The 18,488-nt window shown below is 35.3% G+C and overlaps 1 protein-coding gene across 7 annotated transcripts in view; it reads right to left on the bottom strand.

Moving 5' to 3' along the window:
* Positions 1-18,488, bottom strand: part of LOC147915212 (uncharacterized) — a 105,712-nt gene that overhangs the window by 59,750 nt on the left and 27,474 nt on the right. For all 7 annotated transcript variants that reach the window (XR_015554508.1, XR_015554509.1, XR_015554510.1 and 4 more), the window contains exon 2: positions 1,332-1,397. Coding sequence is in view for 4 of the 7 variants with exons in the window: in XM_087440080.1 (XP_087296206.1) it covers positions 1,332-1,397 (66 nt within the window). In the remaining 3 variants the exon portion in view is untranslated. The remainder of the gene's footprint in view (positions 1-1,331; positions 1,398-18,488) is intronic.

The following is an 18,488-nucleotide window of genomic DNA, read 5'->3' as shown; positions in this document are numbered from 1 at the left end:
GTAGACAGAGTAAATCTATTCAATTAAGGATTACATCATAATTGATGCTATGTAATAAACATTTCGACTCAATTGCTCTTTAAGACTAGTGATTGGAAAGTTTATGCTTAAGGGTATAAATTTAAGATAGTCATTTATTGGTGTGAAAATCTTAGGATAGGCATGGGAGGGCCAATGTGAGTATCAATTTTGTTAATGTGAATTAGTTACTGTTTAGATTAACTAATGTTTAGATCATATTTTAAGATAAAAAATAAAAAACATTGCATAAGAAATAATCTATTTTCATATATTCCCGTCATGTACTTAAAAATATTTAGAATTTTGTTTGATGATGGTGATCACAATTTTATATATTTTCAGTATTAGGGTATATCTAGAAGTTAACAATATTATAATCTATCATGAAACACAGTAAGTACATCGAGTGATTATAGAATTAAAAATGTTAACGTAATAACATATTTTTCACAGTTGATAATTTGTTTATAATTATGTTTGTTTTAAAAGCGTTTTTTTGGCATTTCTCTTTATAATTTTTGTTATTGCTGCTGGGGCAGAATTTTCCATGGATCTGAGTTAAATTCACCATTTGGGAATAGAATGTTGCTTAGAAAGATTAAAGCAGCGCTTTGAGCCATTGAGAGATACTCTAATATTATTAAGACAAAGTATTTTGAGAGATGAAAGGTTTATGTAGAGTAAAATTGTATCTAGAATTAGGATGAAGTAAGAATGTGCTTTCAGGGATTACTGCATAAACTTTGGTTGAAAAGGAATTTCCCTGTGGTTTAGCATTATTAAATTACATGAATTATGGAGCTTTTACATTTTCTTTGGAGTCATCTATCATTGGCCATGTCACACATGGAATTTGATGATGCTGTGCACCAAGGGGCATAGTATGTTCCTTTGGCTCACTTTTCTAAGAAACATTGTGGGATTCATTGAGGATCAGATCATACTCAGAGATTCCTAATGTAAAAATAATAATAATTTTAAAAAGCGTTGCTTTTAAAGACATAGGGTTCTTTTGTATCATCTTCCTTGAGTATTTGAAATGTTATATCCCATTTGAATGCCACCAGTTTTGAAGGCAAGCCAATCTTCTCCAAAGATTTACTTGTAATAATTTCCTATAACCCTGCCCTGACTGAATCCAGAATGTTTAATGGAAAACATTTAGTTATAGGATTTTATCCCTTTGGACTGAACCACTAATTACTGGATATATTTTGTACAAAAAAGCACTAAAGAATACAATTCATGAAAAGCAAATCATTCACAGATAATACATTCAAACTCTTTGGTTATCAGAATTTGCTACCTACCTACAGTTTTGCCTCACAGAGTAGTTAACGACCTCCATCAGGATTCCACAGTGCTCTTTTTCTTTCCTATTGAAACATCACAAATAACAATTCATTATATAACTATTCCTGTGTTCATATTTATCATTAAATTAAACAACTGTTATATTTTAAAAATCCTAGGAATAACCAACAGTAGATACAGAGTTTCAGTTAGAGGTCCATTATATAAGTCTCATCCTTAATTTCATCCCCACAACACACATTCAGTTCAGAGTTCCCCTGGGTTGGTGAGTTGACCACAAGGTCCGTCTAGTAGAGATAACTTTAGTCATGTTTTGATAGAATGTTTCCAGGAAATTACCATGGTTAGAGATCATTTTACTGGGTGTAAAGATACCTGTGTAAGGTGATCATTTCTGTTTTCTGTGTGGTCTAAAAATTGTGCTTCCCTGATTGACACTTTCCAGTTCTGCCATACCAATGCTTGATGCAAAGTCGCATAATTAGTTTTTATTTCCAGGGTTCAGGATGTCTTGCTGTTGTTCTGTGGTCTGGTGACAGCAGCTACACGGTGTCTCTTTGCATAAAAATACGCTTGTATGATAGGTTTTGTTGAAATTTTTTGACAGAAATTTTCTGCATATATTTGTCTTACAAACTTTTTCATTCATTCATTTTCTTTCTTTATAATCTGTTTCCATAAAGTGATTTTCTCTTACAATTGAAATCATATTGCAGCCTTCACTATTTTGAATTAGAATCATTATTTTATCCTGCAGCTACAAAATATGTAACTCATGATTATTCAAACAATCACAAATTACTATTAGCATAATAGCATTTTATCTACTACTAGATCAGTAATTAGCTAGCAGTGTGACCTCAAGCTAGACACTTCACTCTGTATTTTGTTTTCTGGTCCCTGTTATCAGCTTCTTTCTCTTTTTCCAGTCAGCCCAAGGATATGTCTTTCTTTGCAATGCTGTCTTATCAAATATGTGAAATATTTTCCTAGGATAGGGTTTATAAATGGAAATATCTGGATCAGTTTTTCTCATTATTTTATTTTAATTACTATTGAGAATCCGTAACATACCAAGAATCCATTAAATGCTTCTGTATTTTATATTTTAGCAATCAAGTAAGGATGTATATTGTCATATTTTGTTTTCCCTTCATTGTTATATTCTTATATATTCTATTATTATTATATTAAAAATTTCAGCTGTTGGATATATTTGTATTAGTTCCATTCTTAACAGATAACTCGGAGGAACATTCACACACAGATACAAACAGAAACAAAACTTCTGAAATCTAAATAAAAAAATGTAGCTCATCGTAATAGTCATTTTTACTGCTAAATAGTATCTGAGGAAGATTAATTGTTTATTACATTTGGAGTGTATGACTATAATTCTGATTGGAAAACAAAACTCTTAAAATATTCTGTGAACATGTTGACCCATCTGCAAAAGTTGTGGAAAATAACTTACATAATCGATGATTAACATCTATTAGTATGAGTAACTACTAAAGCATTTTGTATAAAACTTCTTTGTAGGACAAAACAAAAGTATTGTATATACTTTCCCAAAGGGTAACATGTTCAATTTCACTTAAGTTTACTAGGAAATATGGCTCTTTGAAGAATAACTTGATTTTAAGTTTATGTCAAATAAAGGCCTCTCTCTTGTTTCACAAAATCTGACTCTTTGATCTTTCCAATTGTGACTCATTGTAACTCCATATAAATATGCTGTGAACTGAATATTAACAGGGTGAAGAAAGTTTGATATTACATAAGTTGATTTTTTAACATCAACTTGCTAAGGATAAACTTTATTTTTAATATATATATTTTAAAATATGTCTTTAAAATGAAATGAAATATCCTAGGGATAAAAGGGGTCTTTAGGGGTCATTATCCAGTTTCCAGAAAGTACTGCAACTAAATCATCTCCAACAGATTGATATCTTTTCTACTTTTATAGATCTCTAGAGAGAGAGATTCTATATTTTTAACCATTCTACTGTCAGAAATGTTTAATTCTTCCTAACCTAAAATGCTCATGTTTCGGTTTCAGATGATGATGATGATGATGATGATTATAATTATTATTTTGGTTCTGGCCTTAGTAGGTGAAGAACAAACTTTCTCCATATTCCCCTTGTATTATCTCATTACCATCTTCAACTTTTCTACGAGAAATTGTCAGCCTTTGCAGACTGACTTCTATTTTACAGATAGTATAGATATAATATAAATTAAAATATATTGTGTCTATAAATTTCAGCCTGTTTATCTGTTATCATCTCATTAGAAATCAGCTAGATAGATTGTTACCAAGTTGGGAGAATATGTTTGGGATTGGCTATTTTCAAAACTTGCTGTTTTGAAATTTTGTTTTTTGGAGCTCAGAGAGATGCAGTCATCTTCCAACAGCATTGAAAAACGAATCTTAAATTCTCATCAAATTTAGTGAATATGTTTAGAATGGTATGAATTAAATTATGTGCTATGTGAAATATACAAAATTCATTTGGAAGGTAAAGTCTGGAAACACCTCAGAAAGGCAGTCATTCTCCTGAGCAGCCAAACATGAGGCAATGTAAGAAACCTTTTATACTTATAGAGAGAGACAGTGTGTATTAAGACGTCATAACCATTATCTCAGGAGTGAAGTGGTGTTATTGACTGGGGAAAAGGGTGAGAGAACCTGCTGGGAAGCTGGAAATATTCTAAAATGTGCCTTGTTGTTAATAAGGGCATATGAATAAATATGTAAAAATTCATTTAAATGTTCACTGATGGTTTGTGCATCTTGCTAAAAGCCATACCTCAATTAAAAAGAAAAAGAAATCTTAGAGAAAATAAATAGGGGTTTGAAATATGATCCCCCAAATCAAAGTCACAAAGGCAAATACTCAGAACTGCAAGTGCTGATTTTCAGCTGCACTGTTTGCAATAGGGGCAACTCTCAGTAGCACATTGTAAACAGCCTTGCAGATTTCTTTGTGTAATAATAGTTAATGATTTTTCAGAGAAATAATAGCCCAGCTAGCGCTATTGTGTGTGAGCACACCAGCTAGTGTGTGTGTGTGTGTGTACGCGCATGTGTCTGCATAGGTGTAGATTCATGTACGCCTATTTCTATTGGAAATTTATTATGTTTATTGCAAACAAGAAAGCACAGAAAAGTATAAAGTTAAATTAAAACCAACGTAATTCAGTTCAAAATCATATTCTTCTAACCATTATTCCAATGTATTTGATCATAATCTATTTGCTTGAAAGCATCAATATATGCTCCAAATTTCCTCACAGCTGCCATTGGGAAAATATTTAGTATACTGGATTATGAAATAATTTATCATTAATGATGTCGTGCAATACATAGCCTGTTACTTTCTTAATGACCAGAGTTTTTGTTCACATCATTAAAATCAAAAGGTAAAATAGGATTATATTTTAAGGGTGAAATTTAGGGAACAGAGTACCTTATTAATATTTCTTTCAGCTTTATTGAGGTATATTTAACTAAACTGTAATATATTTAAAGTGTCCAATGTGATAATTGGATATGCATATATGTTGTGAAAGGATTCCCACCAGTGAGTTAATTAACACATCTATCACCTCACATATTTACTTTTTTTCTTTTTTGGTGAGAACTTTTAAGTTCTACTCTATTAGTAAATTTCAAATTATACAATACAGTTATTATCAACTGGATTCACTGTGTTACACATTAGATTCTCAGACTTTATTCATTTTATAACTGAAAGTTTGTCACCTTTTACCAACCTCCTGCTATTTCCCCCACTCTTCAGCTACTGGCAACTACCCTTCTACGCTCTGTTTCTATGAGTTTGACATTTTTTGGTTTTAGATTCCACATATAGCTGATACGATGCAGTGTTTGTTTGGCTTATTTCATTTAGCATAATGCCCTCCACGTCCATCTATGTTTAGCAAATGGCAAGATTTACTTCTTTTTAAAGGTTGAATTATACTACATTATATATATGTATCACATCTTCTTTATCCATTCATCCGTTGGTGGACACATAGGTTGTTTCCATACCTTGGATTGTGAATAATGTTGCAATGAGCATGAGAGTGTAGCTATCTCTTCAAGATAATAATTTTGTTTCCTTTGGATATACCCAGAAGTGGGATTTCTGGGTCATATGTTAATTCTATTTTTAATTTCTTGAGGAACTTCCATATCGTTTCCAAAAATGGTTGTACCAGTTTACCTTCCCACAAACAGTGTACAAGGGCTCCCTTTTCTCCACATGCTTGCTAGCATTTGTTATCTCTTGTCTTTTTTTTTTTTTTTTAAAGATTTTATTTATTTTATTTTTTCCCCCCAAAGCCCCAGTAGATAGTTGTATGTCATAGCTGCACATCCTTCCAGCTGCTGTATGTGGGACTCGGCCTCAGGATGGACAGAGAAGTGGTGCCTCGATGCGCACCCGGGATCCGAACCCGGGCCACCAGCATTGCAGCGCGCGCACTTAACCACCAAGCCACAGGGCCAGCCCATCTCTTGTCTTTTTGATGATAGGCATTCTCACAGGTATGAGGTGATATCTCACTGTGGTTTTTAATTGCATTTCCCTGATAGTTAGTGATGTTGAGCACCTTTTCATGTACCTGTTGGACATTTGCATATCTTCTTCTTTGGAAAAATGTCTGTTCAGGTCCTTTGCCTATTTTTTAATTGAGTTATTTAGTTTTTTTATGCTATTGAGGTATATGAGTTCCTTACATATTTTGGATATTAACCCCTTATTGGATATGTGATTTGCAAATATTTTCTCCCATTCCATAGTTTGCCTTTTCATTTTGTTGATGGTTTCCTTTGCTGTGCAGAAGCTTTTTAGTTTGATGTAGTCCCACTTGATTATTTTTGCTTTTGTATCAAATACGAAAAAAATCATTGCCAAGACCAATGTCCAGGAGCTTTTTCACTATGTTTTCTTCTAGATTTTAATGGTTTCAGGTCTTACATTTAAGTCTTTAATTTATTTTGAGTTGATTTCTGTGTATGGTGTAAGATAGGGGTCCAGTTTCACTCTTTTACATATAGATATCCAGTTTTCCCAGCACCATTTATTGAAAAGACTATTCTTTCCCCATTGCATATTCTTGGCTCCTTTGTCAGAAACTGACCATATATGTGTGGATTTATTTCTGGGCTCTCTATTCTGTTCCATTGATCTATACGTCTATTTTTATGCCAATACCATACTGTTTTGGTTGCCATAGCTTTGTAATATCATTTGAAAGCAGGAAGTGTGATACTTCCAGCTTTATTCTTCTTTCCAAGATTGATTTGGCTATTCAAGGTCTTTTGAGGTTTAATATGAATTTTAGAATTGTCTTTTCTATTTCTGTGAGAATGCTATTGGAATTTTGATAGAGATTATATTGAATCTGTAGATCAGTTTGAGTAGTATGGCCATTTTAACAATATTAAGTCTTCCAATCCGTGAACATGGACTATCTTTCCATTTATTTGTGTATTTTTCAATTTATTTCATCAATTTTTTACAGTTTTCAGTGTACTGATCTTTCACCTCCTTAGTTGAATTTATTCCTAAATATTTTATTCTTTTTGATGCTATAGTAAATGGATACATTCCTAGAAACACACAACCTACCAAGACTGAATCGTGAAGAAATAGGAAATCTGAATAGACTTGTTACTAGTCAGGAGATTGAATCTGTAATCAAAAATCTCCCAACAAAATTATCTTTTATATACTGAAATAATTTGACCACTACAAGTCTTAGCTTTGGGTATTAATTTGGACTCTTGGTATAACATAATTGGCAACTCAAACTGGTTTATACAAACAAACAACTGTTCATTATAGGGATTGAATTTAACTAATCACTAAGAAATTCACTGAGAATTTCATGAAGTCAAGGGAAGTAGACTGATGAATCTCAGAACTTGAAGCATCAGTCTCTGTGGCGATGGCTGGAGGAGACTTGAGAGTGTTCTCTCTACATCTCTACTTCTCATCTTTATTGATTTTGCTTTCTCCAGACAGGCTTCCTTTGCATATCACTCTGCATGATGGAGCACAAGCAGCTCCATTAGAGAAATGTACTTCAAAACCCAGTGAGTACCACCACACATCTATTGGAATGGCAAACAAGCAAATGAATGACAGGAAAAAAATCCCTGAGAATTTGAATTGCTGAGCAAGTGGAACTCGCATACAGTGCTGAGGGAGATGGAAAACGATACAGCCAATATGGAAAACAATTTGGCTCCTGCATGTAAAATAAAATATATGCTTACCTTACAACCCAAGAACATCACTCCTAGGTACTTACCCAAGATAAATGAAAGCAGTATGTCCACACAGTGACTTATACATTAATGTTTACCGTAGCTTTTTTCATAATAACCAAAAACTGAAACCGATATAAGCATCCATCCACAGGTGAATGGATGAACAAATTGAGATAAATCTGTACAATGAAAAACTGCTCAGCAATAAAAAGGAACCAGCCACTGATATATGCAATAAATAAGAAATTAGCTTATTTTCTGATTCATTGTAATCGTAATGTATACAAAAAGCATCTTTTTTAATTTATATTTTGTTTGAAATATGTATTAAACATCATTTTGATATTATTAGGCTCATCATTTATTACTATTTATGTTATTTTTGTATTTATAAACCACACTATTATAAAATTGTTTATTATTTTGCAAATCCTCCAATATGCATAGTGCTAGGCTAATACGTGGAATAAATTAACATTAAATTATTTAGCTTCCAGCTGAGATCTGTGTGCAAAGTAATTAAATAGAACCTCATCTCTTTCCCCCTCCAACAGTCCCTAGATGTGGGCATAAATTAGAAAAATACAAGATATTGGAAAAAAATATGAGAATGAAAAGAAGAGTTGTTTATGTTTCTCTAGTAGTCTTCCCACATTTTTGGATGTATTTTCATTTCTTTTACTCGTAAATTCTTCTGGGAGTCTCGATACTGCTGAATTAAGCTATAGCTATGTTTGTTAGTAGGGAGTAAAAAAAGGTGGGAATTTAAATAGGGTTGTATCACTGCATGTTATAAAATGTCTATGTTTAAGAGGAGGATTTTAGCCAGGACTTGCTTCTAGAACTGGGCAGATAGTTGTCTCATTCATAGTGGATGCCCTATTATAGTCTTTATCTCCCTGTGCTAAAACACAGACACTCTTTTTGTCTTGGCAACTCTCTCCTCTATTTGTGTTTAGTTTCAGTAATTGTGCTCGTATGTACTTGTGAAACAAATCTCATTTAATTACTAGATCAAATCAGCCTATTTGTGTACAAAACCCCAAGGGACTAGAATTTAATCTCTTGAGTGCTTTACATTCTTGTGAGTCAGAAGCAAAGCTAAAGTAAATTGATGATCAGAGGCGTCAATGCCTAAAATCGTGGGTAGAGCTGACAGATACACTCTTTGTTCTATTAAAAGCTTGTAGACACATTGTTTTTCCTCAATAACCTCCAGGAGGGACTGAGAGTGAACACAACCGAAAATGTAAATAGAAGAATTTTAGCCATTAGCCAGAGTGCAATGATGGTCTCCTATTAATTCTTAAAAATCTTAAATTTAGGGCCGGCTCCGTGGCTTAGCGGTTAAGTGCGCGCGCTCTGATGCTGGCGGCCCGGATTCGGATCCCGGGCGCGCCCCAAGGCACCACTTCTCCGTCCAGCGCGAGGCCGAGTCCCACGTACAGCAACTAGAAGGATGTGAACCTATGACATACAACTATCTGCTGGGGCTTTGGGGGGAAAAAAATGAATAAATAAAATCTTTAAAAAAAAAAAAAAATCTTAAATTTAAATGAGCAGTGCTCAGCTGGAATTTCTACTCACTTTGCTTATTTTGAAATAAAAAGACAGCATGAATTGTCTCAATGGCTATCTTCACTGCATAGTCTCATTTGTGTGCTTTTGAGTTTTCTTTCTCAGATTCTCTGGCTATTATCTGAAAGAGGGAAAATAGTCTTATTTGCTGATCTTCAGTAACAGTTCTAGTTTTTGTGTTGTGCATGGATTTCTTTGTCTGTCTATATTTATATTTACTCATCTTCTTCCCCTCTTGAATAGGTAAGAAGTCAAGACTGATGATGGCCCAATGAAAGAGCATGGTAGAGGGTTGCCATTTACTATACGTAGGAAAAGAACTAAAAGAAACACTGTCTACAAAATCCAATAGCGCCAAAGCAAGAAAAGGGAGTTAAGAACACAAAATCATGCTTTTAGGAGACCTTTGTATGGCTAGGGTGAAAGTAGATGATAAAGGTAAGTTTGGAAGCACTCCATCAGCTTGGAGGCAAGTGGGTATAGCATCTTCTTATGCCATATCCACAATCAGTGGGTTTGCCATAATGAGACCAGTTCAGGGGCATTTGATGTTTATTTTCAATTGGCTTCCATAATACTCTTGAGAATTTTTTAAAAAAATCAAGCTGGAGGTCAAAGATGGCTTTTTGTTTTTATTTTTTAAATGATCTGCAATTATTAGCATATGTTATTAGGCTGTTACCCTGTTGCAACTATTTCCCAGAAGTACGGACAGGTGTTTACTGGCAGCGCTACCTCTTCTTCACAGATAAGTGAATGGTAGTAGCTTCATGCAATTCCAGACCCTCCCGTGTTCTCTTGACATGGACTTGCTGTGGTGTTGCTAAGTGAATGTGAAAATAGCCTCCTATTGCTCAGATTTTAAAAATATGTGGGCTTTCTCTTTTAGCTCCTGGTAACTAAAGTCTTAGGGAAGTGCTAACTGTGATCTCAAGCCACAGGCTGATATTGGTTAATGCTACAGGGACTACATCCTCCTCTTGTCATTATGCTCAGAATTCGGGGTTTATGTGGTCCATTCGAATTCCCAGATCTGGGCCCCAGTCCTGAATCTCCTGAACTGGATCTTTCTAGGTCTCTGTATTTGGCTGGTGATTAGATTTTTCAGCTTTATACCAGTTTGACTTTAGGACTGCCAGCTGCTTTCCCAGGATTCTCAGCTTGTCTGACTTTCTACTGTATTAATCAGTACTATGGCAAAGACAAATGGCCAAATTCCAAAATATGCTAGCTTAAGCAAAATTAAAGGGGAAAGAGTGGTTTCCATAGCTTCCCCCATCCCCACTTCCTGGCCTCCACTGTCCTCTGTAGTTCTTTGGTTACACCTGCCGATAGGCCTTCTCTACTTTGAGGGAAAGTGACTACTGCCAGCAGCAAATTCAGGTTTGCCTGTTTAGGATCTAGGAGGAAGCAAAAAGAAAGCTGCTCTCCACCACACCTGAAAATCAATCCCAGTAAAGAATTGGAGTTCCTGGGTCATCTGCTCACATGTGGGCCATTAACTGAGTCTGAAAAGCCTGAGTCATGTGCATGTCCCTGTGGTCAACAAGAAAGGATGGGGCTGAAACCAGAAAAGAAGGGAAAACCCTCCAGACAAATGAAAAACAGTATACTTTCCTTTTCTTGGGACTTTAAAAAAAAAATTGCAATATTGGATAACCTATCCTCTAGATTTAATCCTCTTCCCACCTCAGCTTAAGTGGCTGGGCATAATGTATCAATTCTCTGTTGAGAACTAAATCAGTGATCAGAGGACTGCATCTAGGATGTTGCTGACAAACAATTACACTGAGAATCATAATACCCATGCCCTAGCACCAGTTCATGAGAAACTCACTGTGAGACCTTGGACTAGTCTCTTAAGCTGTTTGTGACTCAGTTTTCTTAACTTTAAAATGGAGATAATAAAGATACTACCTTAAAGGGTTAATTTGAGGACTAAATTAGGAAATATCTATTGATCGCTTGGAATAGTGCCTGGCATATAGTAAAAGTAATGTAAGTGTTAGCAATAATGATATCTCTATGACTCAATTTTTTTTTATTTAAATCAGAGATACACTCTAGATGAGGTCTCACACTCGAATGCCTATATGGCCTAGATAAACAAGATAAATTAGTGAAACAGAATATGAGGAAATGGGAGTGCTTGGGCAAGTAGAGACAAGGTCATGCTGCTCCTGTGCAGGTGGAAATCGCTACCACCCTCGGGGGATTTCTGGTGGGAATGTAATAGTGCCATTCCAATCAGATCTCCTCGTTTTTCAAGGGGGGTCAGATCAGGATTTTTATGTTAAATAAGCAAATTTTTAAATTTGGGATTTTTTTAAGTGTTAAATACTGTGCAAGTCAAACACAGCATGTCTGTAGTCAGTCAGTCTCAAAATCCTTCCTAGCTTTACATGACTGCAGAGAAGGATCCCATCATCTGTTTTGATTTTAAACGAGATAACTAAAAACTGACTGGTTTGATTTTGACCCACAAACAACTTTTACATAAACACTGGCTAACACTTGAGAGGCTAAAATTTAATCTAAAAATCATGTAAAGCCCGTATGTATTTCTCCTACTTTTGTCTGACAGAATTCAGACCCTAATGTGTCATCCTTGTTCATAAATTGTTTCAGTTTTTTTTAATTAAAAAATACCTTCAACCAGAAGTCATCAAAGTGGTTTTGTTTGAGTTAGGAAATATATACCAAATAAACTTTAAACAAAATCTTGCAACGGTATTTGCTTTTAATCAATAAGGACAATGGAATTAAAAACTTTTATTTCCTTAATCATGGAGGTGAGCAAAAATAAGATTTAGGGCAAACTGTACAAAAAAGAAAGACAGAAAAAAGAAAGGAAGGAAAGGAGATAAAACAAGTTATTTCTTATTTTGAAGGTCTCAGATATGGAGTCTAAGTTATCACAATTTAATTTCATATTTGCAGTTTAAATATTCAAGATCTATATTCTTTATTCAAAGACCTCACATTTGTAATTGGGGAATTTGCCACTAGGTACTGCAAGTTCTGTTTTTTGACAATCAAATGTGTCAGCACATTTATTTGGTTTATTTAGATTATAATTAACTACAATGAGATACTATTTCACACCTAGTTGAATGCTAATATTAAAAATACTGAAAGCATCACATTTTGGTAAAGATGTGGAATGTCTGCAACTCTTATAATTGCTGGTGGGTGTTTAAAATGGATTAACTACTTTGTGGTTTTGTATTTCCTTTTAAATAAACATATACCTAGCCTCTGACCTGGCAATTTCACTCCTATTTGTTTATCAGAGATATGTAAACATATGTCCACAAGAAGCCCTGTACAAAAAGGTTCAAAGCAGTTTGTTTCATAACGGCTCCAAACTGGCGACAACCCAAATGTGCATCCACTAGTAAATGGATAGATAAATGCTCACAGTGGAATACTATTTAGTAATAAAAGAAGAATGAACTACTAATATACACCGCAACCTGGAAGAATCTCAAGAACATTATGTTAAATGAAAGAAGCCATTCACAAAAAAGTACATACTTTATATTTTCGTACATGAAGTTCAAAAACAGGCAAAACACATCTGTTATGATAGGAATTAGAAAGGTCGTTACCCAGGGGTGGGGAGATTGATTGGAAGAGGGTCGAAGTAAACTCTCTGGAATGGTGGAGATGTTCTTTTTCTTTGTTGGGATGAGAGTTTCACAGGCGTATACATTTATCAAAACTCATTGAATTGTGTACTTCAGATCTATGCATTTCAGTATGTAAAGTTTACCTCAATAAATTAGAAAATACATATAAATTTATCTTATTTACAGAATAATTAATGAAAATATGCCAGTCTATAATTTTTAATAAAATCATCGTATTATTGTGCCCAAATATTTGGCCAAACATTATCCTGGGTGTGTCGTGAGGATATTTCTAGATGAGATTAACAATTTGAATCTGTAGACAGAATACAACAGATTGTCCTCCCTAATGTGGGTGGGCCTCAGCGAATCAACGAAAGACCTGAACAGAACAAAAAGGCTAAATAAAAGGGAACTCCTCCTGCCTTGACTGTTTGAGCTGGGACATTGTTCTTTTCCAGCCTTTGCGCTCAGACTGAAACCCTGGCTTTTCTGGGGTCTCGAGACTGCCAGCTTTTGGACCAGAACTTATACCATCAGCTCTCCTGGTTCTCAGGCCTTTGGACTCCGACTGGAATTACACATGAGCTCTCCTGGGTCTCCAGCTTGCTGACTGCACATCTTGACACATCTCAGCCTCCATAACTGCATGAGCCAATTCTTTATAACAAATCTCTTTGTGTATTTATATATCTATATAAATATATATGACCATCATATATGTATTTATATTATATTCTAATATTTCTGTATTAGTCTGTGTATATACATAAATATATATATAAATATAAATACAAACATGAATATATATATATACCAGTGACAAAAATAATTATGGCCTTATATTTTTGATCATCAATTCAACTTAACTTTGGGTCTTGCTAGAAATAGGGATTAAATGTGTTTTCCTTATGGATCCATAATGAAAGAGGTTGATTTTGTTTAATGATCAAATTTTGATCAATTATACACCAATAATGGCATAAAAGGTGTTGTATTTCACACCTTCATTTCAGAGAACTGGTTACCTAGTCTTTCTCCCTGCCACTCTCTGTGTTCTTGAGGTATTAGTCCACTTGCAAGCTAATTTCCTCTGCACAACTCTCTTTTACCTTTATTCTTAGAATTTTATTCTTAGAATTAAGCTTCATTTATTTAACTAACTCTCAGCTAGACAATTCTCAGCATCATTTGCTTAACCATCATCATGATTAACTTCACCGTCATCAGAGAGGGAGTTTAGATTAGTGGTTAAGATTATGACATTGCATCCAGAATTACTAGTTGTTTAACCTGAGTTAGCCTCTCTGTACCTCGTTTCAGTTGCTGCAGAAATAGTACCTATCTCATATTGTTGCTAGCATGAAATAATGTGTTTCAAATACTTGGAAGAGTACTGGACATAAACAAAGTGATGTCTTCGTTATCAAAAATAAAACAGTGTATTGACACACTGCCTTCATTACCATCACTAAGTGAATATTATGTGTCTGCCGTGGGCTTTCAGGACTTTAAAGGAAAAGAAAAAGAGGAGGCAAGCTTTTCCAGTTTTATGAGACTTACGACATAATAGTGAAAGTTAAACATTCACACATTACACGTAAACCACAAGATTAATTATAGAGTCATATCGTAAAAAAATATTGCATATGAGGTTAAAATATAAAGTATTGAGAAATATGAAGTTAGTCTTATCTTAAATTTACACCTTCTCTTAGAGCATAATAATTTAGAGCAAAAAGAGATGTATCTAAAATTGTTAAAATTTTTCATTGTTATATAAAGCAAGATACTATTTTTATCACCATTATCATGTAGTCTAAAAATCCCATTCCAGAAGAAGAAACTGAAGACTAACAAAATTGAGTTGTCAACACTAACTAAACAAATTAAAGACCAAAATCTATTTTGGCTGACTCCCAATTATATTCTTTCAGCTAAAATTTTGCAGAAATGCAAGAGCCAAAGAGCTAGTAGAGTAAAGATGAGTTAAATTGAGGAAGTGTGGAGTTTTGTTTCAGATCGTTAGAGGGAGAGACATGATTAAGATGAAGGAATAATTGTGTGATCTTGCCTACGATGGCTGTTACCTTAATTTTAAATTTAAAAATACGTGAATCAAAAATGATATAGCTAATTTCTTGGAGTGGGTTTTCTTTCCCTATATACCCAAAACCACAATTCGTTTTCATTGAACTAGTAAATAGTGCATCTTTACTTACACCCTCTAACTTCCCTCAGGAGGCAATGGATCGAGTCCACTCTCCCATAACAGTCCACTTCCTTCAGCTGTTCTCTGCACCTCTGGCTCTCTTTCCTTCTTGAAGACTTTGTGTCCACCCACCTCCCCCCTGTTTTCTTTCCATCATCAATCTCTCTCTCTTTCTCCAAAATCATTCCCATTAGCATAGAAATATTTCCTATTTTTCAAAAAGACTTCCCTTGAACTTACGTATCTTTCCAGCTTCTACTGTATTTTGTAGCTCGCTTCGACAGCAAACTTTCTCAAAAAGGTCGTCTATAGTCACTATTCTCACTTTCTCTCTCCTTTTTTACCCATCCCCAGTCTAATTTTCATCTCTTTATCTCCTCTGCTATTGCTCATTCCAAAGTTATCGGTGACCTCCAACAGTTGCCACATCCGGTGCTCACTCTTATAGGCTCAATTTACTAGATTTCTTAATGGAATCAACTATTCCTGATCTTACTTGATATACTTTACTTATTGTAGCAGATTATATTTTCCAAAAGTGGCTGCACCAATATTTCTCACATGCTCTCAACGAAGTGACATTGAGAGATGGTGTCTATGTCTCCTCCCTTCCACTGAGAGATAAGGTCCATGTTTCCTCTCTTTGAACTTCAGTGTATCTTTGAAAGGGAGTTGACCAGTAAAATGTGGTGGATTTAATGTTCGTGGCTTGTGAGGCTAGGTAATAAAAGATGTGGTTTCCACCTGGCTCTCTCTCTTGTGATGCACACATTGGGAGCCCTGAGCTGATGTGTAAAAGTGTAGCTACCCTGAAGCCGTCATGCTGGAGCGATAACGTGGAGGTACTACATAATAATAGAGAAAGATGCCCTAGGAACTCTAGCTGTTCCAGCTCCCAGCTGTGAGTCTTTACAGTACAGGCACCAGACACATGAGTGAGAAAACAAGCTTTCACGTGATTTTAGCTTGTTGCCCCAGACTGCCCCAGCTGATATTTAGTAAAATGAGTAGAGTAGAGCGCTGCTCACGTTGCTGATTCATAGCAAAAAAAAAAAGAAAAAAAAAATTAGCAGCCTAAGTTTTAGAGTATTTGAGTGTTTTTTTACATAGCCATAGTAACTGAAACACTTGTTTTGACTTCTAAAATAATAGGCATTTTGGAGTTCCCCCACCTTCACTAGCTGCTCCTTCTAATTCTCTCCCATTGGCTCCTATTTCTGTGACAAGCGTTCTATTAGTGTTCCAAGATCCTGGGATGCCCATTCTTTTCTATATACACTATCTACATTGCTTTATTTCATCATAGCTCATGGCATTTATATGCAGATGACGTCTTCTCACCCACCACATTGCGTTTCTATCTCGGATGTCTCCTCTGAATTCTAGGCATATGTATGAAATGGCCTACTTAACATTGACACGTGGATATTTATATAAGAACTCAAACTTAACACATACAAATCTGAGCTCTTGAACTTTTCTTCCTGTAAAACAGAACATAAAACGTGTTCGTTCCCTAGTCGTCCTCATAAAACGTGTTCGTTCCCTAGTCGTCCTCATCTCAGTAAACAGGATTACAATTCACACAATTTCTCAAGCATAAAATTTAGAAGTAAATTTTGATTCCTTTCTCTCAGTGACTGCACCTAATCCATTTCCACTGACTATACGTCTACAACATATCTCCAAACTTTTCTTCATCTCCTTCTTCTCCCTAGGACAAGCTGCCATTATATCTTTCCTAAACTGTGGAAATAACCTCTTTAGTAGTATCCCTTCTTCTAGTCTTACCACACATTATCTTTCACATAATAACCAGAGTGATCTTTTTCAACAAAAATTAGATCACATTGCTAATCTGGTTCAAAGCCATTCAATGTCTTCTCATATGAGCAAATATTTATTTTCCAAAGATGCCTCCCACATTCTGCTCTTCTAATGTGACTTGATATTCCTACCACGTAAAGGGGGGAGTCTATGTCCCCTTCCTTTAAATTTGGATAGCCCCATGATTCCAGTGGAAGTGATACCATATGTAATAAAATCAGATAAAACCATGCCTGGTTCTCTTGGGATACTTGCTTTTGAACCCTGAATAAGCCCATGCAGCCTGTGGAGGGGCCTATATAGAGAGGAACTGAGGGCCCCCGGTCTGAGCTAAGTTCCCAGCCAACCACCAGTATTAATTTGCAGCCATGTGTGTGAGCCATCTTGACATCTGGAACAAAGATGGGCTAGCCACATCAAGCCCTGCTGAGATTACAGAACTATAAGCAAAGGAAATTATTGTTGTTCTTCTTTTAAGTCCCTAAGTTGTGGGATAGTTTTTAAAATATCTATACAGTAATAGAAAACTAATACAAATTTTGGTCCCTGAAAGTGAGATGCTGCTGTAAAAACCCTAAAACATGTCTCATTGGCTTGGGAACAGGCCATATGAGGAAGCTAGAAGGCTTGGCAAAATGTTAACAAAAGCCTGAAGATTCTTGAGGAGTCTGTCTCTGACAGCTCAAAGGAAAATAAGGAAAATGTGATTGGAAGATGGTTGTAATGATGGAAATTTTGGCAACACTATTGCCTGAAGTACACGGAAGATAGGAAATGTTCCAATGAACTCAATGATCAAGCTAAGGGAATTTTGAGGCAGAATATTGAGTGTCACCTGAATTCTTTTCATTGCCTAAGATATAATGTGAGAAGAGAGGAACGTGCTAAAAATGAACTCTTAAATATAAGGGATCCAGAACTTTCTTAGTGTCAAAATAAATCTACTTTCTTTCCAAATCTCTGTAGATGGCAAATGATGCTCAAATTAAGGACTGGCTTAAGGGAGAAGATCAAGTGTACTGTAAAATCCATTATTAAATCTGAGAGAGTTCCTCATAGAATCCTTCAAACAGACAAAAGCCCTTCAAAGGATCATAATAGTGTAATTTGCAGTCCTTTCCATTATACAATAAGGCTTATAAGAGTTTTGAAGATGTCATCCCACAGCAGTGTCATGGTGAGGTCAAGGAAGAGAATGGCTTATCCAGAAAAGATTTGTGGTTATATCTTTTGTCTGATGAAGTGAATTCTAAATCAATACACAGAAAGCCCAGCAAAATTGTTAAAGGAATTGTATCAGCTTGTAATAAAAGGAAAAGAAACAGCACAACATGAAAAAGGGCCCTGAACCCTCAAACCTTTAAAAGTAGGAAATAGGCTTAAGATGCTTAGGGAAAAAGAAGGTGGACTCAGAGGGAAGGACCAAGAGCTCGCTGAGTTGAGCCCAGTGCCATGGAGAATAAATTCCAGGGAGTAGGACTGAAAACGAACTGGCAACATGTGCCTGGCTGGATTTCAGAATTGATATGGACCGGTGACTACTGTGCCATTTTAAATGGTAGTGTCTATAGCAGTTATTCAAAGCCTGTGCCACCATTAAATTTTGAGG

This window comes from Ceratotherium simum, chromosome 15 (genome assembly GCF_057802395.1).
Source record: "Ceratotherium simum simum isolate JZ-2026a chromosome 15, ASM5780239v1, whole genome shotgun sequence".
NCBI lineage: Eukaryota > Metazoa > Chordata > Mammalia > Perissodactyla > Rhinocerotidae > Ceratotherium > Ceratotherium simum.
Note: the sequence above shows the minus strand (reverse complement) of the source record. Positions and strands in the feature narration are given on the sequence as shown.